Genomic DNA, 23,388 nt, shown 5'->3' with positions numbered 1-23,388 from the left:
TTATCATATATTGTATACATTATATTATTGTATTACTATTGCTGATGCTTTAACAAGTGAGCAGCAAAAATATATAGAATAGAATAAAATAGATTTTTTAAGTAAATATTGTACTTAAAGCAGCACTGTTTGTCACACGTTGTCACCTTGTCAGGTTGATATAGTGAATGATAGCAAACACATCCAGCAGACACAGAGCAACATTAGCATGTAGCCAAGTCTCTGACCACTCGACAAATATTAGTCCACTAACGTTTCCATAAAATCAAATCAATGAGCTGAAAGATGCTAAAATGTCATTTAACCGGTTAATAGGAAAACTGTGGTTGGTGGTGCTTCAAGTAGAGGAAACTTAGCTGTGTGTTCCCTGTTTCCATCACATCTGTGAGCCTCGCTGCCACTCTCCCTCGGTCTACCCTCCGCGACGTGGCTCATGAGAAAACAGATGGCATCGTGGGAGAGGTTCCAGAGCGCCACATCCTACCGGGGCCTCTGCCGCGCTGTCACCTCGCTGGCATGGCCTCGGTCTTAATCAGGGGCCCGACCGTTGCCACTTTACACCTGCGCATTGTCACCGGGCCAGAAAGCACTGATGCTGATGAAGTTGATGCTCGGAACAGAAGGCCTCATCTTCCTCAGCCCCTCTTCTGTTTTAGTTTTGACTAGTTGGATGAGAGAAGCAGCTTTCAAAAGTCGATGAGAAATCAATCAAAGTAGAGAAGCGACAGCCAGATGGTTTCAGACAGGCTGTTCTAGCACAGCGTTCATGGCTATACCTACGGATCATGAACCAGGAAGTATAAAGAGTGAAGATGGGAGTTTATTTAGAAAAGACCGTATGCATGTAACGAGTGGGATTTGACACGTCACTGGACTTTCGTAGGACAACACATGAAAAATAACTTTTTCCGAAGATAACATGAATCGCTGTACGAGGAAACTTTTTTTCAGACGCCGTTTGGGGTCCACTAGCCTTTTATTTGTAATCCATGAAGGCTGATTTGTGTTTTATCATTAGTCCACTTATTTTAAAGGCAGGTACCTATGGGAATCACTTGCATCACTACAAGTAAGCAAATTAAAATGTCATTTTATTCCCAAAAGTGCTCTGCATTGATGATCGGAGAAAATTGCATTTAAAAGTATGATATTATTAGCCGACTCTGCAGGTTTCGGAAGTATTCCTGGATCAAAGTATTGAATCAATATTGGCTCTTAAGCCTGATATATTCCAGCGATCTCTGTTCACACTGTTGCAGAGTCAGTTCGCTGGCAAGAAACTGCCTTTTATTATGTCAGGGTGTACTAGTTCCATAAAATCTCATTCTGAGCACAACAACCCGTCAATAGCATCAAATATTTATCATCATACCTGTCTTCCATCAAAGCTGTTGGCTGCCTTTGCCTGTCTTTGCCCTGAGGTAAGCACTACAATGTCAGGAAGGTGGGAGTGAAGAAAAAGTCTATTATTTTCATTCACCCTCTCGATACTTGTACACTTTATAATGTTTGTATGACCTTACCAGAGCTGAGAGAACTTTTAAACTCGGGAGCAAGCTGAACTCTGTTCGACCTTATTGAATTCCAAGACAGAGCCCTCGTCCAGTGTTTAGATAATCAACGTCGCAGATAGAAGAGCTATGACATTATGCCCGGCTATTTTTTTTCCCTTCTTCCCCTTTCCGCCTTATCAGCTGCTATTTGATTTCAAGCAGCAGTTACAGACAGCTAATCTGAAAGCTAGCGCCGTGGTACGAATGACAAACAGAGCGGTAAGCTCGTGAGGAGAGAAGGACCCAGCAGAGGGCAGCGAGCTTACTATTCAAATATAAAGTATGTTTGCATACTACAAAGAGCTGCAAATCAACAGTTCAACAGCAACATCTCTGTCTTGAAACAGTGTTCCAATTACTCTGGATAATCCACAGGACACACTGTCAATAGTATTCAAGAGATAAACAAGAGATTCAAGTATTTTAATTTCAACAGCCACCGAATACTTCATATTTAAATTTAAACACCACCATTCATCGCATGGAAATGTTTTACTTTGAAAAGCATGTACCTTAATTTATTTAATCTGATTTCACCTCTTTGAAATTAAAATATGAAATGTCTTGATAACAAATTTCGAAAGCGTAATTTGAATATATATGTTGTATATATATAAATGTCATAAAGCGACATTCGGGCTACACCAAGCCTGAATGCAAACAGACTAGATTTGGGCCTATCAGATCTAAGAAAGCGGTTAAAAAATTGAAACCCAAAAACGATCACCAGGGAGGACGACAGGTGTCCTGTAAATTGTCCGTTTAATGCTGTTTATGAAGAACAGCCCAAACTGGACGACTCTTCGGAGACACCTGACTGCCTATCCTGTTCCTGGGCAGGTCGGCGAGCGCTATTTGATATTTTTCAACTTAAATTTTGAAACTTTAAACTCTATCTGAAGCTAATAATCAAATTGACATATGTTCTATTTGAAATTTGTCAATTCGAATTTTTTTGATTTTCAGGAATAAAATTTTAGCCAACGGAATTGATTTTTTTTGTACTAAAACTTGAATTTTTGGGTCATTGGTTTTACGAAAGAGTGGTTGGTGTTCGTCAGTGAGGTTTAGATGTGTTGGTATGCAACACATCTATTTTGAAGTTTGGACAGAGCCAAACTAGCTCTGATTCACGCACGTCTTCATGCTAAGCTAGGCTAAACTCCTAGCCTACAGGTTCCAACTCCGTATTTAACTTACAGATTTGAAATTGATTTAGTTCTTTACATCATGCTTTCATAATGAAATCAGATAAACCTATGTCCAAAAATGCTGACCTGTTCCTTTTATATTGTTAACTTTTGTTAGTCTCTAAGTAATGTGTGGATTCTCTGTACTTATGAACACGTTTCTTTTTCTTTTTTTTCTGCAAATGAAAGCTAGACTCATTTTGAAAAAGAACGTCTTGGTTTAGACAGAGAACTGAACCTGAGCTGTCAGGGTTTAAATTAAACCTTCATCCCCTCAGGTTTGCTCTGTCTTCATGATGAGTGTGAGGGTTTTTGCATATTTCATTTGTGAATTTCATATACTATTTGTATTTTAATTAAGACCACATTCAAATTACCCGAAAATCGCGCTGGAACAAGAATGGCGGTGTCGCATTCAGATCACGTTCTCTGCCCAAACGAAGCTCCCGGCTTGGTTTGGAAAGACACCAAGAAAAACTCCTTGTCAACAAGCTCCGGCCAATCGATTTTGTCTGCAACCCCGACTCTGATTGCTGTGTTCTTACAAGTCCAAACAAACCCGCCAAGAGGAGGAACTGCTCCAGGGTTCAAAGTAGAGTGCCCTAAAAAAAAATGGGTGTGGGATTGAGTAAAAGTGGAAACAGGCTTGGACGAAGAGAAGCTGCAGAAAAAGAGATACTGCACCCACCTTTTATTACTCTTTCAGAATGGACGGATAATCTCATGGCGACCATGGTTGGAACATAGTGTTTCAGGCTGGTACTTTCCTTTCGCTTCGGTCCAAGTGCTTCTTTTTATTGTGCTCGTTTTGGATGACATGATAAGTTATCTTAAAATGGCATCATCTCGATGGCCGGATCTGGGAGACACTCCAACAGCTCTTTTTTTTTAAAATTCTGGCACATCAGACGTCTCGAGATAATGGACACAAAAGACAAACATACGCTTCCAGCCTGAGAGTAAAAAAAGAAAAAGCTTTAAAGGCTCAGAGAGGTACTCAGAATTAAAAATGTAACATAATGACTTTGTAAAACCGCACATTTTCCCCTGACCGCTTTTCTTCTAATGTGATTAAACGGGGGGAATTATAGTCCCGTTTTCAAGGAACCTGTTAGGCTGTCACAATAAAGGAGCCCCAAGCCTCCGCGGGCAGCGCTCACAAGCCTCTTTTCTCAACAGCCAACAATATAGAGAAATGTATTATCTGGATTTTGTGCGCACATTGATTCAAAGTGTTCCTCGGTATAGTTTTGCCACTTCCCATTATACTCCGGAGGATTCCTACCATCAGATGTGATTATGCCATCGAGAACACCGAGTCTGTCAGGGAAACCGTCCCCGGCTCTTCCACACGGGCTGGTCTTGATGTGCAGACATTTATTTCATCTGGAACTGAGGAGTTTCTGTCACGAGGGAGCTATGATCTTCAAATGCGTTCTCGTCTTGTAGAGCCCAAACACGACGTACATGGCAACGATGTAAATGTGTAGTCATGGTTGTTGAGCACACTCGCATGTTTAATGCACACCTGGAATTGACTTATGTAATTGGAGGGATTCGCTTCTGTAGACTGCAAGTGCGATTGCACAGAAGTAGGAAAAGAGACACAGTTGTTTTTGTACATGGACTTGCACCATCACCGTGCGTTCGGTCTTTCCGTCAAGTGGAAAAAAAGGAATCCAAGTACATTTTTATAAATGAGGTCCCCTGGGGTACTGGAGCCTGATTGGATTCCTAATGTTTTACAGGGTCTAATTAATTGCAGCGCACTCCACCCATTGAGTTTAACAGCCTATTTCAACTGTTCCGACCTCAGAGACTCTCAGATGAGTTCTAGTCTGGTTCATACTCCTGCACATAAGTATGAATCAGTGTTTTTACAACACCCCCACTGCACATAAACCATTAAATGTGCAATGTGTAAGCTCTGGCCAGACTTTTCCTTTAAAACATCCTAACAGTGAACTAACATCAACAACAAAATGTAAAGAAGTAACGACGTTGACGTTAAGTCGAAGACTTCTTTGTATTAGTTTGTTTCAAGCATGTCATGGCTTTAACCGTCCCGCGTTTGCAATGCGCAGACAATATAAGTAAACACTTAAAAAACCTTGTCAATGAACATGATCGGGGGGGTTCAGCCCAATATCAGCATTGTTCTAGCAACTACTGATGCTGTCGTTTTTTCTGCTCAGGACAGCACAATCTCTTCAAATCTCGTCTCAAATGCCTCGGATCAGTGTTGAATCTCTCTCATCATGTAGCATTACTGGAACTGCTGTACTGGAATGTGTCCAGAAGTTCACCGAGGTGCAGCCAACTGAGGCCCTGTATTCAATTATTCACGGCTGGTCCCCCCCTCCCACCGCCCTCTCTCTCTTTCTTCCCGTACCTCCCGCCCTCAGTAGATACCGTCCCCTCGCTATCTCTATCCGTTCAATTCACTCTCCATATCGGCGCACCCTAATGAAAGAGCGCCAGTCATCTTCTACTTTAATCAAACCTATTACGCTTTCGCCATGATTCGGTGCTTGCAGCTGCAGGCCTTTTAGAGGAGATGTTAAAACCCATCTGATGGTTGCTACAAGAAACATGTGCACTTCACAGCTACTGTCAAATTCATTCACGGAGCTTATCACCATTTCCACCGCTTAACCATTTTGCGCCGCGTGGCAGCACACACACTTCTCCTGACATATAAAAACTCTTTTTATGTTTTCCTTCCTCCAGCTGAAACCCTTTTTCATGAGGTGACGGCGGCTTTTGTTTTTAAAATGTAAGTGGAGCAACACTGCAGCCTAATAGGCGAACATATACAGTAGTTAGTGAGGACTTCTTCTTGTAACAAGGGGTAATTCACTCTATTGATCTGTGTGCTCACATAATGACCATGTTCCTTGTGTTTTCTCATTACCAGCACGCCACTGATGTTTTCTATTACCGTACCTGCCCGCTACCACCAAGTCTGCCCCAGACAGTCAACAATCTCCTTTATGACTTGTTTACGTTCTCCAAGCTATTACCTCTAATGCGGTGGTGCGTTGCGATCATCACTATCCGTTAAGGGACGACCAGCGCGCAGTGCAATTGTCCTTTTCGGCTCCATCGCTCCTGGAAGCTTCTGGGAAACAAATGAAAAAGCACTGCTTGAACAAAATGAGGGGTATTTAGGGGTGGGGGTTACTCCTAAAGCATCACACACAGCGGTGACATAAGACACGAGATAGTGTGGCACTTTGTAATTTACACTGAAGCCCCTCTCCCATTGGCAAAAAAAAAAAACATTAACACCCATTAACTTCTGGCTTTTGTCTTTAGTGGGGAATGGTTACAATCAGCATTCATTCCATAAGTAGATCGCTGATCAAACAAAATCACACTCATCAAAAGTCTTTCCACCTGTCCAACAATCACCAACCAATCAGTTTAAAAGAGAGACTGAATGTGAAATAGATATATAAAAAAAGAAATAAAAGAAAGTGGCTTATGGCTGCGATCTCTTCTCACTCCTGCGCATCTATTTATTGGAACTGTGTCGTAGCAGTGTTTGAGTGTGAAATATTGTGTCAGCTGTCAGCTCAGCGCTGATGCCGTTTGGCGAGCTGCGTTGGCAACTCGCCCTGTCTTTTTGCCGTGTTTTTGATACACTTCTTGTAACAAGTCGAAGCGACTGCCAGTACATATGCGGGCACCTGACTGTGGGTACTACTCAATAGGAGTGTGTTAGTGTGACGCCCAGGAAAATCCTTTAAAGTCAGAACATTTTTGTTGGTCTTCACCTTAAACAAGTTGATGCTCGTTTGTATTAGTGTCAGAGTTGGGATTTCAGGTCAATGAAAAAGTTTCAAAGATGGTAAATTCAGATAATTCAGAGTATATCTATTGTTGGCAGCTAGTAGCTAACGGTGCTAGAAGCTAACGGTCCTAGCAGGTAACGGTGCTAACAGCGCAAACGGTGCAAACAACGGCAACAGCGCTGACAGAGCTAACAGTGTTTACCGAAGGGGGAAGTTGAGGGTGGACGCTACTCTTCCACAACGACACTGCCGTTTCGGACGGTGTTATCAGCTATAGGGTAGACATTACTGCACTGTATCATTACATAGCAAATTGTTGTTTGTTGCTACATTGATGCTCTGAATGTTAAATAGAACTCCTTTACGAATAGGAAAACAAGGGGGTTGACTTCAAAAATACACTTTTGCATCTATCAGAGATAGGACAACAAACATTTGTTGGGTGTGTACCTGCCTCCAATCCACCTAATAATCCTGATGACTCACTGAGAAACACATCTTCAGTCAGTAGGTTTCTGTTTTTTTTCTTTTTAAGAAATGGTGCAAATTAGCACCATTATTAATAGTGAGATAGCTAAATTAGTTGCCTCCATTTCAGGGTCCTGGTATTGCTTATGCTGGCTCGCTGTCACACTATCATGGTTTACTGGGACTATTGCATTGAGCAGAGTCCATCGCTACTGTTTTTGATGTTGTCACTGTCTTTCCATCGTTTACCTACTATGACTACGAAGAACGAGTGTAGAAGAAAGACTATAATGATAAAAGTTGTAACACTCTAACTAATTGATAAAACTGCTGAGATGTCAATCAAGCCCCGTCTGTACACAACCACACAAGCGAGGCTAATTAACAACAGTGGCTTTTTTGAGCTTTTGAACTGATAACAGCTGCCGGCCGCAGCCCGAAACTATGTCATGAGAGCAGTGAGAGTAAACCTACACAGTAAAACTGTGGGTCGGACAGCGAAACATAAAGCTCTGTAAAGCCGTGGGGAGCCGCAGATTTGGGTAATAGTTCTTGGTAGGCACATCGCTACAAGCGACAACTTTCACGTTGTCATTTCGTGCATTGTTATTTAAGAAATATCAATTCTAGCTTTAAAGGGACAGTACTGTCCCTTTAAAGTATACGCAATTACACCAAAAAAAACATGAAGATAACTCAGAAACTTCACAAGGTTGTTGACTGAAAGGGCCAGAGTCTAGGATTCAGGGGGATCTATTGGCAGAAAAGGAATATAATATTTATAACTAGGGATGCCACCCGAAACTCGGTTCTAAACCGGAACCGGTTCTAAATTAATAAAAAGGAGCCGTCCATCATCGTCCAATGCAGTTAATGTTAGCGATGCCATATGGAGTTTGCTAATAAGAATAGGCTAATAAATGAAAGCTAATCACTTAGCAAATGTAATTTATAGATTTTTGGAACTTTATTGTATTGCTGCTCCGATAAGAACCAGTAAGAGTATTGATAAGGAACCAAACCGATAAGCAGTATCGATAAGAGTACTAGTATCGATAAAATCCTAACGATACCCATCCCTATTCATAACTGTTTTCCTGAGTGTATAATCGCCATAAACTAAGAATCCCAAGTTTAGTTTGTTTAGAATGAGCCCTTCGTATCTGCATAACGAAGGTCCTTTTTACAGAGTCCGCCACGTCTCTACACTAGCTACATTGGCTGGTGATACAAATCCATTTTGTATATAAACCAACAATAAGTTGGTTCGTCTTTCCATAACCCCTGTCTATTGCATCACAAATATAAAGTTGTATCTTTAAAAACGGCTCTGTGATTCCCTAACACAGCTGAAAACATCTGTGTTTATTCCAACTGGAGTAAATAGTGCATTTGTTGTGGGACTATATTCTGCGGTGGATTAATCCACATTTGGTGCTCTAGTGAGTATTTAGGGCGTTAGGATGGTAGAAGTGGTATAGTGTCCAAACTACGGAGCGGCTCATTGATGTGTTTTTAATAGTTTTTGTACAACAATGGAGCTCTGTGACACAGCTCGAAAGACCAAAATGCTATGCGTTACAGGCCATATGAATATTCATGTGCAGCATTAGTATCATGAGTTTGTACATGGCAGTACTGGCGACAAAAGACTGGAGTGCAGGGAGAATGAAGCCATTAGTGTAAAAGCTGCGACTGTATAATGAGTGTAATAGTATGATGTTGAGACATGAGACGAGATGGACAGCTGTGTTTTTGTTGATTGCCGTGTTTATCACAGCCTAATATACAAGCAATGCATGATAGTCCTCCGCTTATCTGTCAGTCAGTGATTTTCAGGAATGCATTCAGCACTGAGAATGAAAATATGAGCTCCACAACCGATAATTACTTTACCAATACGCACAAGTGTCGAGACTCTGGAGAATAATGAGAAAGAGGAATTGGAATATAGAGCCTTTGCTTCGTTTGCAACCTTTCCACCGCATTGACTTTGTCCGGTAAGTGTTGAGGCAGAAACTTGACAAATGAAGTAAGCAAGTTTTATTCAACTGTGCATTCATTTATTCTTCAAGTCTGGCTCCCACCAGCTGGCTGAGCGTAGCCAGACGTGATCTCTTTCAAACCCAGACTCAGAAGAGTCACAATTTCCCTTGAAATAAGAATGATTTTAATAACGCTGTCTCTCTCTTCCCACAAAGTGCTTTGGTGCACCCAGCAGAGGTTTGTTTTCCCTCTCAAAAACTACCATTTTTAGAGTCGATCATTTGCATATCTGAGATTGCCTCACGTACAGCTTCTTTGTCGTTCCCCATCAGCATCAGCAAAAGAGTTCTACTATGATGTCCTCTCCTTGTTTTTGCCTCTCGCGAGCACTTCCCTCCGTCAGCCGTGGATTATATCGATCCCGGCACCAATTAGAAAAGGAGCTGCTCTTCACTGTGCATGAGCTCTCTCGCTGTAAGAAAAACACGATCGCTGCCGTCGCCTCCGTCGTTGCGACCACACCTCGCTACCCAGCCAGCCCTCTAAGCCATTTACCCTGACATGAGCAATCGACCTGAACAACAGATATTGGCTGTGGGAGAAAAAACAACAATTGCACACTGTTTTTGCTGTGTGCAATAGTCACATGAAACAATAGAGTGGGGATATTTTTGTGCTCTGTGGCACAAGAGTCCCCTTTTGGAGCTATTTATTGTCCAAAACGAAGAGGATGATAGACGATATAGCAGTTTGGGGAAGGGCCCTTGACCATCAGGAGAGTGGAGGCTGTTACAGCAGAGACTGTCCACTCAAAACAGCATTTGTCATTTGTTTTTGAACGTTGAATACAGCATGTGTTTAGGTTTCCGTGACAAGGGCCACGGGTAGCTGTTGTTTGTGACTCTGTTCTGTCAGGAACAAAGACAGAAGCAGTGTGATGTTATATCCAGAAGTGTATTTGTACTGTCATTCATTTCTTGAGGGTGGTTGTAGATACATACAGTACATACATACTTGCATATACAGTATATTGTTGTTAGCACAGCAAGAAGTCTGGTGGATGGATGGGACAACAAAGTGACTATGAGCTGGGAATGTGTTGCTAGTGAACAACCGTCATTTCCTAACCTTAAAGGCCTTTACACACCAGGGGCGTGATGAATACAGTTTTTTATTTTAGTTGTTTGTTTTTATTTGTTTTGTTGTAACTATGCCAAGGGAAGCCTTGAGAAATTTCATCGTACCATGATCTCATTGAAACTCATCATAAAGGGGCAGCCTTGTCGTGGTTAGCGTTTTAACACGTTTTAACACGTTTTAACACATTTTAACACGTGTTTAACTTTGTAAAAAGAGACACGGTATGTTTTAGGCAATGTAAATACTTGGTTAGAAGAAGGGTTAGAAAAAAAACATTGCGGTTTGGCTCACAATAACTATGTTTGTAGCGTAACTCAAGCTACGGGCATAACGGCATGTAACTCGAAGTGGCGCAAAACGTCCGTAAAAGTCCAATTTAAAGTTCCTATCGAGATCCTATTGACTCAGAGCAACATCTGAATTAGGTAAATTGTTTAGCCTAAGCTACTGTAGGTCGGACATATTATGGCCTTGTAAAACTGTTGTCACACAATCACTCATTTTTAAGTAACTTTTTTGCCAAATACTCAACTCTCCTTTTTAGCTCTGTTTTTGGTCTCCACCGGCTCCTGAGGAAAAACATCTGGCTCTTTAGCTGCTAAAAGCTCCACTGTGTTCACCAGCTACCTTCACGTTACATATAGTTATTTGATCAATTGTCCATTAAACTTGAATTGGTGCTGCTTCAATGTTGTGTTGCTGACTAGAACAAATCACTTTTGTTCTAGTTTTGGACAAGGCACCGTTGGCTGGTGTAGCAGCATATTCATGGCCAATAGAAGGAACTGTTTAACAATTACACACTGGTTTAATGTTTGGGGAGACACTTTGGGCGATGTAGTGTCATCCCATGTCTTTCCACCGCCTCACATTTTAGCTTATTATCTCACAGTGTGCTTTATTACCAGCCTGCTGGACTTTCCCCCATTTCTGATATTTTAGGAGAGTCCACAGACCTCTCATCACTTCTTCTTCCTCATGAATAATAGCCCTCGGAAGTCTTGAGGGAGATGAGACACCTGAAAGACTTCCCCTCGCTCCTCTCTACCTTCTCTCCTCCTGCTATTCCCCCATACTTATCTCCTCTTTGCATCGCTCCCCCTTCTTCTCTCTCTCTCTCCTTTCAAATCATTGATTTTTTTTTTCTCCTCAGAGCTTTTATAAAATATTTACAATGTGTGGGCAGACTTCTTTTGGTGGGAATTGGGGGGGGGCATCATCGTTTTGAAAGCGAGTGGTAAAAGAGAAGGAGGGAGTGGGAGAGGAGGGAAAAGCAAAGGGAGTAAAAAAGAAGAGAAAGAGGCAGATAAGAGCGATGGAAGTCCACCCAAATGTCGTGGCATGAATATCAACGGCTCCCTTTGAAACCACTCGCCGTTATAAATAAATAAACAGAGCTACCGATAAAGATCGTTACTCGAGGCTCTTGCGGCGCCGTGTTTTCTCCCTAAAAACCTTGTGTTTTTTCCGTCTTTACCTCTCCTTTCTTTTCACCGGAGGCTCCACTCTCTCATTTGTGTTGTTTGTTGAAGCCTTGTTGCGGTTAACAATATCGCCTCTCCCTCCTGCTCAGATTGCTGCCTAATTAAATAAAGCCCTCAGGACTGTTCCTGCGTAAGCGCCGCTGATGATGATACAGGCATCAACGGGAAAAAAACCTGAGCTGTCAACAATGCGAGACAACAGCATCTCCTTATTACTGAAACCAAAGCTCGCATAGCTGCAAAACACTTCAAGGTTTCCCTACTTGTTGTTTTTGTTAAATCATTGCTAAACAAATGATTCACAGCTAGAAAACTGACTAGAGAGAATACACCAGGAGCCTTCAGTAATAAGTGTTCCTTAACTTCAGGCTCAACAAAAAAATACTTTCATGTAGTATGGTGTACATTTTTGGGAGTTTTTTTTGGCATATCTTGTTGACTTTAATTTCTTGTATACTGTAGAAATAAACCCGCAGTAAAAATAAATATTCATGGATTAACACATTATTTTACACATTTCCCACCTACATATATATTATTCAGTAAATCTGTAGAAAAAAACATGTAAGCCTCCTGGAATCAATTTGAATCAACATAATAAGGAATTAAAAAGGTGGATTTGGTGTTTTTTAACGTGGATTTTTCTCCAAATTTTTGTGTCTAATGGGGGAAACAATATTTTGAGAGCCGCTGTACAGGCTGTAATGTATTGTTTTTGCCACTGACAGGCTTGATTCAATATGATGGACAAAGATCCTGCAGAGAAATAGAATGTTTTTTTTCTTCACCTTACGCTTGATCCATGTTTCTTCTCACAATTTACAGATAAGGCCATTGTGAATTTCATAACGATGGTCTGTCATTTAATATTTTTATTTCTCATTCGTTCTCCAGGTGGGAGGGACCATGTACAACACGGGCCGCCACGTCTCCCTGCGATTGGACAAGGAGCATCTGGTGAACATCTCTGGAGGACCAATGACGTACAGCCACCGCCTGGAGGAGATCCGGCTACACTTCGGCAGCGAGGACGGCCAGGGCTCCGAACACATGCTGAACGGACAGGCCTTCTCCGGAGAGGTGCGTGCACTCTTTGTGTCGGCGACAGAATACTCGGCAAAGAGAACTGCAGTTAACACACTTTGGTCCCCATATAAATTATAAACATTTGAGTCGTGCATACAGACACTATTGTATTACATTATTATTCAATTATTATTTGTTATTTAAGCCCTTGACAAATTGCAGGAGCTAAAACATGTGACCCCTTTCAACAGCAGGCGTATCAATTTATTTTGATGAGATTAATATTAGTATGAATATTATAATGTAATAACATGTCGGTAAGTGGTATTTTAGGATAACAAAGTTAGGATAACAAATGATCACCTTATAAAGTTGCTGATGTGTTCGCACAGGCGCAGAAAAGGTCTCTGCGCCTGAAGGAGGCAGAATGTCCCCCAATCTGCAGAGAACCGTGTGGCGCTCTAAATACGTGTTTTTGTCTTTTTTACATGACGCATCAGTGCTTTTCAGCAGGAGCAAGCTTGTCTTGGAGATGACAGTTAAGCGTTTAACTCCCTCACACACACACACATGCTCCGTCCCTGCACACACACACTTGCGCACAAACGCATACTGTCGCTATTTTAAACATATTGACGAGCGAAACAATTAGCGTCCCCCGGCTTTGATTGCTCAACTAGAATCACGAGTCGCTCACGCCGCTGCATTCCACCCGCCGCCATTAAGTGAATGCCAATTTGTGTGGCAACAAAATAATTGCAGTCTTGACAGGCAAATTTATTATAATTAATGATAATCATTTGTCCTCCCTCAGAGTCCGGGAGCTGATATTCGAATCATAATAAAGCAAGTGTTTACTGTGTCCTTCGGGGTGGAGAGAGCTGTGACCCCGAGCCTGAAAGGACACCGTGTGCACATACAGACACACACACACACACACACACACACACACATAACACAATATTGAGGCTTGCTCCGGGGCTTCATGTTTTATGTAATTTACCGTTTGTGGGTTAACACTGTGTTGGAGGAGTTCTTTAGAGCCAAGCAGAGAAGCTGATGCCATCTTGGATTACAGCCGTCGCCATGTTGTTTTTTTCTGCAAAAATGATTTCATTTGAATGTTGGCACTCACAGACTTCCATAGTTCTTGAGAAATTAATTCAAATCGGGTGATGAAATCTGTTTTGCAGTCTGAATGTCTTTGCATGCGGTAAAAGATCTAAATAGAGCCTCATCTCATGTCTCTATCTATCACATAAAATGTCAGTGTCCCCTCCCCCACTCATCCAAATCAGATAGACAGATAGTTGGAGCTCTGCCAGAGTTACCAAACCACAGGGGAGAACTAGACCAGGAAAAGGCCGGTAACAGATGTGTTGTTGGTCTTTTTTTTTTTTTTTAAAACATCCCATTCCCTTTTGCCATGTTCTCCTCTTTCAAACAACAGTTACTGAGTGAAACGGCAACTAGAAAACATCCACCTCCCCTGATAGCCCACACCAGCCTTTTTTTCTTCTTTTTTTCTGAGCATAAGCAGCGCCCTCAAGGTCCAATAAGATGCTTCATAATCGGAAATGCAGAAAAAAAATTCACTCTCTTTCTCTCATTCCCAATGGCTCCCTCTCGCCCCCATCTACAGATGAGTGGTGGCTGTGCATGTCCTTGAAACGTGAACAAAGAGAGAAAACATTACAACTTTTTTAAAGCAAAAGCATCCTTCTGAAATGGCAGCCCGTGGGAGGATGTGAGTGTGTGTGTGTGTGTGTGTGTGTGTGTGTGTGTGTGTGTGTGTGTGTGTGTGTGTGTGTGTGTGTGTGTGTGTGTGTGACTTAGCTCTCCAAAGCTTTTGTTTTTAAATCACCCCTTTATGTCATCATTCTCATTTTTGTTTGTGTTGAATTCCGTTTTATGGCACACCATGGTCCATGGTAGTGAAATATCAAAATACATACATTAAAACAGCCATAAAATCAAATGCATCTCGTACATACATATCCCATAAAATAAGATAAAATAAAAGTTATCAGCATCAACGTAGTCTAAATATTCAAATACAGCACGATATATATATAGACTTTGTTAGGATTATCCAGTGCATTAATGTTACTCACTGCCTCATCCACTCTACACATGCATTTGTATTAATATGATTTATTATCAGTTCCTGACATGTGGGCACAAGTATAGTAATGAACATATCTGCCGATGTAAAGTCCTAGCTCACACAGTCACCTCCTCAGCCTCACTGCCCTGAAGAGGCAGATCCTCACATAAAGTGGCAGATAAGCACTGTTGCATCAGTAATCCCGAGAAAGAGGTTGTTCGCATGTTGCGTTTAAAACCGCATGTGAAAACCGCCAGCCGTGTCGTTTTCATCCTTTCAGCCCGCCGTAAAATCCCTGGCAGTAGCTTTACTGCTTACTGTTTGCGGAAGATAAAAAAAGGATATCCGCTTGCTGGATTGGTTGTTCCACGTCACTTGACACGTGTCTGTGTTCTAAAAGCTGAACTGTATTTTTTATCCTGGGGCTCAGCCGATGTGACCTGGAAAATAGGCGCTTGGGAAAGCTTGCACGCCAGGATGGGTGTCCCTCTCTCTTTTAAATGCGCCTTCTACGCGCAACAATGGATTTGAGGTGAACGGCCCCTAATAATTCTACTGGTCACCTCCGCTTTCTCCAAGCTTGGCTAACCATGGGGTTTGTTTACAACCTATTACCTGCTGCTCATTTTTCTTTCCTCATATAAGTCCCTTTAGGGATGTCGTCTCATTCCTGGATCAGCTATTACTTTTGTGAAGACAAGCGTGTCCTGTGTGTGAAACCAAAGTCAACGTTGACTCATTTAACCAAATTTAATGCCGGTTAAGTAAACCGGCATACTTATTTTACCTAACGAAAATACTTATTTTAACCCAAACCCCCATCTTGTCCTAAACCAACCAAGCACTTTTGTTAGACCTAGCTCGAAGAGGCTGTATGCATGTAAGGAGCCGAAACTGACATACCATCTCTGAAACGGCCAAAACGGCTACAGACCAAGCGATGATGTGTTGAACCAGAATGACCCTTTACAGTCATCTGTCAAGAGACACAGCAGTATACAAAACAAAAATGCCTCTTCCACTTTGACATGCCAGATGAAAGTGCTAAGAAGCCTTTATACAGAGTTTTCCACTAGCACCTAAGCTCGACGTGCATCTGTTCATTGTAGAACTTGACCATGTGTTTTAGGCGAATAAAGGTTCAGTCTGTATCTGGATATTCTATGTGGATGTGTTAATGAAGGTGTAAATGCAGGTAGAAGGTGTTGCAGCTGGATTGCTATCAGACGGGCCGGACTATGGGCCTTATTTTAATTATGCAAACGCAACGACACACACAAAGTGGTATGTCAGCCAGACCACATGCCGAGGTGGCCTGGCTCGCATCAAGTTTGGATCTCAGCGAGGTGTGGACAGCTTTGGGGCACAATCCCGATAAATGATCAAACGTAGGTCTCTTTCGTCTTCCCGCCACACGGGTCTTCGTCTCCCGAGGAGAGTAAAGGGAAGAGAGGAGGAAAACCGGGGATGGGGTCCAGCTGAGACCTGCTGTCTGAGTCCTGTTAAGTTACTGCTGATGAAAACCCAACTTTTCCTGATTTTACTGCTTCAAAATAAAAGCTTTTAAACAACAAAGTAAAGGTGGACTTTTATCTCCTTTGACCGCATAATATGTCTGCTCACTATCCAGTCAGGGAATGTCGCATTGAAGTGTCGGCACACACATTCGGACACCGCAGACTTCCGTCGCAATGAAAAGAAAAGAGTAACCACGGCGCTACTTATGTACGTTAAAAATAATTCAACGTTGACGGGACTCCTGGCTGAAAGTCCTGTGTTTGTTCTTTGTCGCGCCACGGCACCTTACTTCCTCCTTTACTCCCTTCATAATTACTAGGGTCACTAGAGGCAGCCCTGTAGCCTCTTTGAGTTGAGAGAGAGAGAGTCTAATGTGATGTGTGTTGGCTGGCTGGCTGCCATATTACAAGACATGCCAGTAGTTAATTTATGCTCTCTTTGTGTGTGTGTGTGTGTGTGTGTGTGTGTGCTCGCTCCCCTGGAGCTTCTTCACAGTCTAATCTGAAAATGAAACACCTTGGTCTTTTAATAAGTGCTAAAATATTCCAAATAGTATTCCTTCACCAAGTTGTTTTTACACACTCAGCCATCCAATCCTCCTCTGACAGAAAACAAGTGCTCCGAGCTTGAGTAACTGCCTTTCAAAAAGCACTCTTTCATTTATACTGTCCGATTTGACCCGTACAAAAAGCTGATCAACTTTTAATATTTTTCTTTGCTGTACTACCGCCACAAGTGTTTCGATGGATTTCCCTCCTTCCAGGCAGCGACCGCTTTGTGTTCATTCCAGTCTGCTTTCCAGACCTGAAACCGAGGTGATCCATCACAGGGAAGAATTCATCTCTTTTATTTTTGGTCAAAGTTATGTTGAAGTTCGGTCACAAAGCGACTATACTGAAAATACTTGTTGGTGCGTTGAAGAACACTCTGACATTGGAGTGAGCAGACTTAGAAATCAGCTTTAATTTAATGTAACAACACACTCAATTCATTTCAGCAGTTTCCATCTTTGTTTTAGTTTTTTACTAGTTGATTTGTCCATTTATTAATGTTTATTTGTATAGGCAAAAGTATAGCATGAACCAATGCCACATACTGCTTCATTTGTAGCCGACGCTAATTTGCAATGGCCATCCCTAAATGGGAATGTAACGCATTTGTGCTAGTTAACTGGCTGCAGCATTCAAACATTCAACATTTGGCAAAGGGTCTTTGTACATACAAACAATAGTAGTTTGGCTCAGTTTTTTTTTTTCTTTACAAAAAAAATCCAATCAGCCAAACAGCATCATCTCCATCATATCGGTATGGGATTGTCTGATTTTTAACAGTACTTTGAACCACCTTTAGAACCACCACTGGCTAACATGTAGTTTAAGAAAAACTAAGAGGCATTCAAATTACAAGTTAAAGTTGGGGGGAAAAAAACTAAACCCATTCAAAAACTCCATCAACTTCGAGAGGAGGGAACCAGAACTGCAAAAAATGCTGACTCATTTCCGTTTTAGGACTCATTCCTGCACCATTGTATTTCTGTCTTTCAACAACAGTAGACCACGATTGAGAAAAGAAAAAAAAAGCAATTACAAAACTGCCATACCATTGTAGACTTTCTATTCTCTCATTTTCATTCACTTTCCACCAACATCGCCTCAAACTATGCAGTCCGGGAAATGATTGAAAAGCAAACACCGCTGAGCAGCTGTTCCCTTAATGACCTTTTATTTACCCATTATCACCCATTATCCGGATCATCTGATGAAACAACATGATGATGGACAAAACAAATGGGATTACACCCAATAAATTGAACGGTTAGCCACTGCAAACTGAAGGAGATGCCGCTCGCTGCTAAAGAGAGGATCCGGCTATATTTAATACAAATCATGTTAAGTGTTTGAGAGGGATTCGCCATAGGCAGCTGTTCCAAACATTTTAAACCCCCATCAATCAGACCAATCACCTCGTCCTCTTTGAAACACAGTCACACACACGGAAAATCACATTGAGCTAATATCATTGCGGCAGATTATCGGTCACGGAGCTTTTTTTCTCCCCCCTCCCCAATTATCATTAATCACTATTCACGTCACGTTTCGCCCGCATCTGCACTATGGTGGTCCTAATTGTGCTGTTTTTTAGATTTAAATCGCATCGGAACATGAATGACAGAAGCCAACTAAATTTGGGATAATGTTCAATTGCCAGTGTAGCATGGGTGAGTATAAACACAGATGATGGATGGTTTCTAGTGCTCTTGCAGTGTTCTGTCGTGCCAAGGCTCAAATAAAAAAAGAGTGTGATCGGTGGTAGCAGGCCTCGTCCGTTTGTTAGTTTTACGGATCCACGCTCCAGTAAATCTGAAGGAGGAGGTGACGGATGGATGGACGGTGAGATGGAGAGCGTCATTTCCAGCCCAGCACTTTTAAGCCCCCCCCTCTCGCCGTTAGCCGAGCAGCCTCTCTTCTCGCTATCGACTTGCTGTCTTCATATTTCCCTAAACCTGGGGCCAGGCCAGCCGACATGCGATAAAGAGGCTGCCATGACCGCCCCCTCAGACATACACACACACACACTCCAGAAAGCACCAAGCAAAAGTGACCCTCTCATACCCAAGTCAGCGTTGTCTCAAACCCCTTCTGCTCAGTGTGGCTTCAGTGCAGGTTTCATTGCAGGTTTAGCTGACTGAAATCCCTGATGCCTGAAAAGTGCTGGCACTGCCCACTGGAGCTGCCATCACAGTGAAAAGCCATTAGTGTTGCTTTCAATGGGAAGTTTTAGTGTGGTGACATTGATCTTTCTTGTTTTGGATGCTTTTCCACTGAAGCAAACATGAAAATTCTATAGAACCCTTTGGATACCAACAAAATGGTCCGATAACCATCAACATAGCTGATTAACCTTTAAAACGACAGTCCGTTTTTATGTCATTCTGTAGCTTCACAGTGGTGTTCCTTATGTATTCAAATACAAACATTCAAATTTTGGTCAAAATTGTATTTTCCAAAGCCTTTCTGAAAAGGTTTTTCCACGTGACATGATGACGCTGCTACATATAAGGCATTATACATGTATCCGTAGTCAGTGTATTACCTACAGTTGCTCAGACTTTAAAAAACTCAGTAACACAAGGAAACTAACCGATGGAGGCAGGGAAGACCAGCAGCCCCCATGTTCAACGAGATAAAATTCCCGTTGTCAAAGGAGTGTTGTGGCTATGAAGAGAGCGATATTACAACTTCAATTTGGCAAAGTACGGCAGCACGGTTAGGTGGTGAAAATATTCAAAGTGTAGCGTACACTTAAACTGATTTTTTTAAATGACTAAATTGACTGAATTTTTCTGCTTCTCACCTCCACAACTGTTTTACCTTGCCGTCAAATATCTGCTTCCAACGAGGTACTTAAGCTGAATCCTGAAGTTATATCACTCTCTTCAAAGCAACAAGACTCCATTGACAAAAACAGTCATTTTACCTTGCAGAATACTGAAGTATACATACGACGGCACTTCAGTTATTTTTCAAACGTAGCACAGTTAAATCAGCTGGTCACTTTAACCTCATTGGTTAGCTTACTTTGGAAACCTACTTCATGGCTTTTTGATAACAGCTGAGTGGGATTTTCCTTTTGAGAACCGTGGAAAAGAACCCAGTTGGATTCGACCTTTACTTCCACAAGCAACATGTCTGCACTCGGCCGAAGATTGTTGAATAAACAAATTTTGCCAAATCATTTGCAGTCATCTTAATTAATCAAGCTAAACTGTATATCAGTATTATAACACGATTGAGAGTCTACAGCTATACTCTGTGAGGCTGTACTTTGAGCTAAATGCTAACATTAGCATGCTAACATGCTCAATGACAATGTTAGCATGCTACCAGTTTACCAGTTCATTTTTTTCAATGTTCTTCCTCTTAGTTCACATGTCGGCATGGAAACATTATGTAATAACTACTAAGAAAGAGTACAGCTGAGGCTGATGCGATACATGCATTTTATAAATGTACCAAATTTAATTTAAATGAAATTTGGTACATTTTTTTAATTCATGGACAACATTTGTGGTTGTGAATTATATGGATTCTATCTTAACTATTGGATATCTATCCAATAGTTAAGATAGAAACCATAGAATTTAAAACCACAAATGTCCTCATGGATTCATTTGATAAGCAGATTCAATACTGATTCTGATTAGATGAAGTGCTTTTGAACCACCGGTTCTGAAAAGTGTAGCCAAATCGGAAGTGTCTTGAACTTGTTTTCTCTCTAATGGCTAGCAGGGGGCGACTCCTTGCACGATTGTATAGAAGACAATGAGAAAATGACTCTACTTCTCTCTTGATTTATTACCTCAGTAAACATTGTAAACATAAGTTATGGTGTCAATCTCTAGTTTCAAGTATTCTTTAATACAGCATGATGTTCATTTTGTAAATTATGGTCCATTTAGAGTCAAATAGACCATAAAGAATAGGCTTTAGGGCGGGGCTACCTTGTGATTGACAAGTAGCTACCACTACCAAAGCCATATACGGCGTCTCTACAGTATGTCACTCCTCCGCAGTCCAAATATTGTTACCTTCGTTCATCGGTTGCAAAAATGCCAAGATGGTGATGGCTAATAATATAATCTGTAACAATATAATCTGTACCATAGGCACCAGGAACAGAGTGCTATGGCTGCATCTTAAAGGATTGCACCTTTTAGATGGGTGGAGGTGTGACTGTATTCAGTAGTTAGTGTGAGTCTGTGTTTGAACAGAGGGCCACTGTGATAGATGATGTAGTGCTTTAGGCTCACAAGCCTGGCCAACATTCAGTACCTCTCCTATCTTGCTCTTTCTTCAACCGTTTCTGTACCTAATTACCACCTCTATTTCCACTCTTGTTTGCTTTGCATCTTGCTCTTTTTTTTCCCCGTCTCCATTTGGCAAAATTTCACTTTATCTCACTTTATTATGGCCCACTCTGGCCTTTTATTGCCCACCAGCAGCAAACGTTGTGCAATTTGTCATTGAGGGGGTGTGGATGAGTTCTTTTGGCTGCCTCTGCCGCGCTCACCTAAAAATCTAATCAGATCAACGTAGGGCTCTAATCACTTCCTCCCTCCGCTTGATTGCATTTATAGACGTTCTGTCGCTCTGTGCTCCCCCAATCGAGCTTTTCATAATTACTCTCCTCTTATATTTGTTTATTTATATCCTTCAGTACAGTATGCCTGCCAAGCCCTCTGTCAATGAGTGAGTATGAGAAGTACATGGAGGTGGGGAGAGAAAGCGAAAGAGCCTTTGGGAAAGATCTGAACATTTTTACGGCCTTTTTGTGCTTGAAACAAGTGCTTTACTGCCTTTATATTCATAGCAGTTTATTGTGTTTATTGCTATTAAAATATAGTACCACAGCCTAAAGGCAATACTTTCGAAGCTTTAGCTTGTTGTAGTTGGTAACCAAAATGTGGCTCAGTGGCAGAGCTGGTCGTCCTTCAATCAGAGGATCAGCGGTTCGATCCCCGGCTCTGTTAGTCCATGTCGATGTGTCCTTGGGCAAGACACTTAAACCCAAATTGCTATACATGTATAATTGGGTATAAATGGTTAGATAGTTCTGATAGGCAGATGGCACCTTGTTAGCCTCTGCCATCAGTGTGTGAATGAACATGTAGTGTTCCCACGAAATGCACAAATTTGGCCAAAAGCAAATTATTTTGTTGATGACAACTCTCCCATCATCATTAGTTTGTACTGGTTTCAATGCAGAGTTTAGAAAAATCCAACCCCTGTGATCGGATGGCCAGCCGACCCAATGGCCACAAGGAGGCACTACACCATTACTGTCAATCATTCATGCGTTATTATGAATCTCACTGCTCTTCTTGGCAAGACCCACCCTGTGCAGCATTCAAGCGCTGGGAATGGCCTCTATTCTCCACGAGGTACTGGTAACCTGATTTGTTGAGGTCCAATGCCCTGACAAATGTGTTATCCTGACCCTACTTTCGAGGTAAACGCCTAACCTTAACCAATCGTCTCAACCAGCTATGCAGGATGGGTCTTGCCAAGAAGAGCAGTGGGATTCATAATAATGTATTGGAATTGGATTTAATTCCATTTTGAATTAATGACTTCCTGTCCACGCAAATTCATGAAGTGCTGCATGAAGCATGAATGGGTCGATTTTCAGCCCTAACACTTGCCCTGCGTTAAAAAAAACCTGCAAGGGGATACAGGTCAAAGGGTAATATACCAGGAACATGTGCATTTGGCCAACACAGCACCTTGTCAGATGTCATCCATTGCGTTGCGACCAAAGCTGGTCTTGATTTATTACCTCAGTAAACATTGTAAACATGAGTTTATGGTCTCAATCTCTAGTTTCAAGTCTACTTCAATACAGCATGATGTTCATTTAGTAAATTATGGTCCATTTAGAGTCAAATAGACCATAAAGCTGTTGTATGTTTTTGGGCATGGCTACCTTGTGATTGACAGGTCGCTACCACTTCCAGAGCCGTATACGGCGTCTCTACCTCACTCTTCCGCATTCCAAATATGGTCACTTCTGCTCACTGGTTGCGAAAAACAGATGGCGATTGACAAAATGCCGAACTCGAGGTTTCAAAACTAATGGGGGACGTTGCGACAACGACCTCCAATTCTTATATACATTCTATTGTTCACCCCAGCTGAATAAGGAGGCTGCTTATTTCATGCGGATCTGAAGTTGGTCTGAAAACAGCCCTCCACCAATTTAACACTGCACTCCAATGATATCTTCGGACTCGAGATTTAAAAGCCATGCAGCAGAGCTAGAGGTAATGTCTTCATTGTTCCATACATTCTTCTACCTCTTCAAAACCTGAGGCACCTATATTACCCACAATGCAATTTGTCTGCCGATAGCCATAGCCTCAACACCACTACCAGATCACAGACAGAGGGACTGACCAACCAGTATTGCCAATACCAATGCCGCCAGCTCTCACTAAAGAAATGTTTAAAATATTTGTATATTTCAGTAGCACCCTGGTGGCCTTGAGGTGAAGGCACTGACTAGGAACCACAATGTCCCAATACATGTCGCTGCCCATATCCACCTCCCTCATTTCCCCCC

The 23,388-nt window shown here is 41.8% G+C and overlaps 1 protein-coding gene across 2 annotated transcripts in view; it reads left to right on the top strand.

Moving 5' to 3' along the window:
- ca10a (carbonic anhydrase Xa) overlaps positions 1-23,388 on the top strand; it is a 198,616-nt gene that overhangs the window by 161,266 nt on the left and 13,962 nt on the right. For both annotated transcript variants that reach the window (XM_031843263.1, XM_031843262.1), the window contains exon 5: positions 12,513-12,698. In XM_031843263.1, the coding sequence (XP_031699123.1) occupies positions 12,513-12,698 (186 nt within the window). The remainder of the gene's footprint in view (positions 1-12,512; positions 12,699-23,388) is intronic.

Source organism: Anarrhichthys ocellatus, unplaced genomic scaffold (genome assembly GCF_004355925.1).
Source record: "Anarrhichthys ocellatus isolate YVR2014 unplaced genomic scaffold, GSC_Weel_1.0 scaffold4, whole genome shotgun sequence".
NCBI classification, from domain to species: Eukaryota; Metazoa; Chordata; class Actinopteri; order Perciformes; family Anarhichadidae; genus Anarrhichthys; species Anarrhichthys ocellatus.
This window is presented reverse-complemented; position numbering and strand designations above follow the sequence as displayed.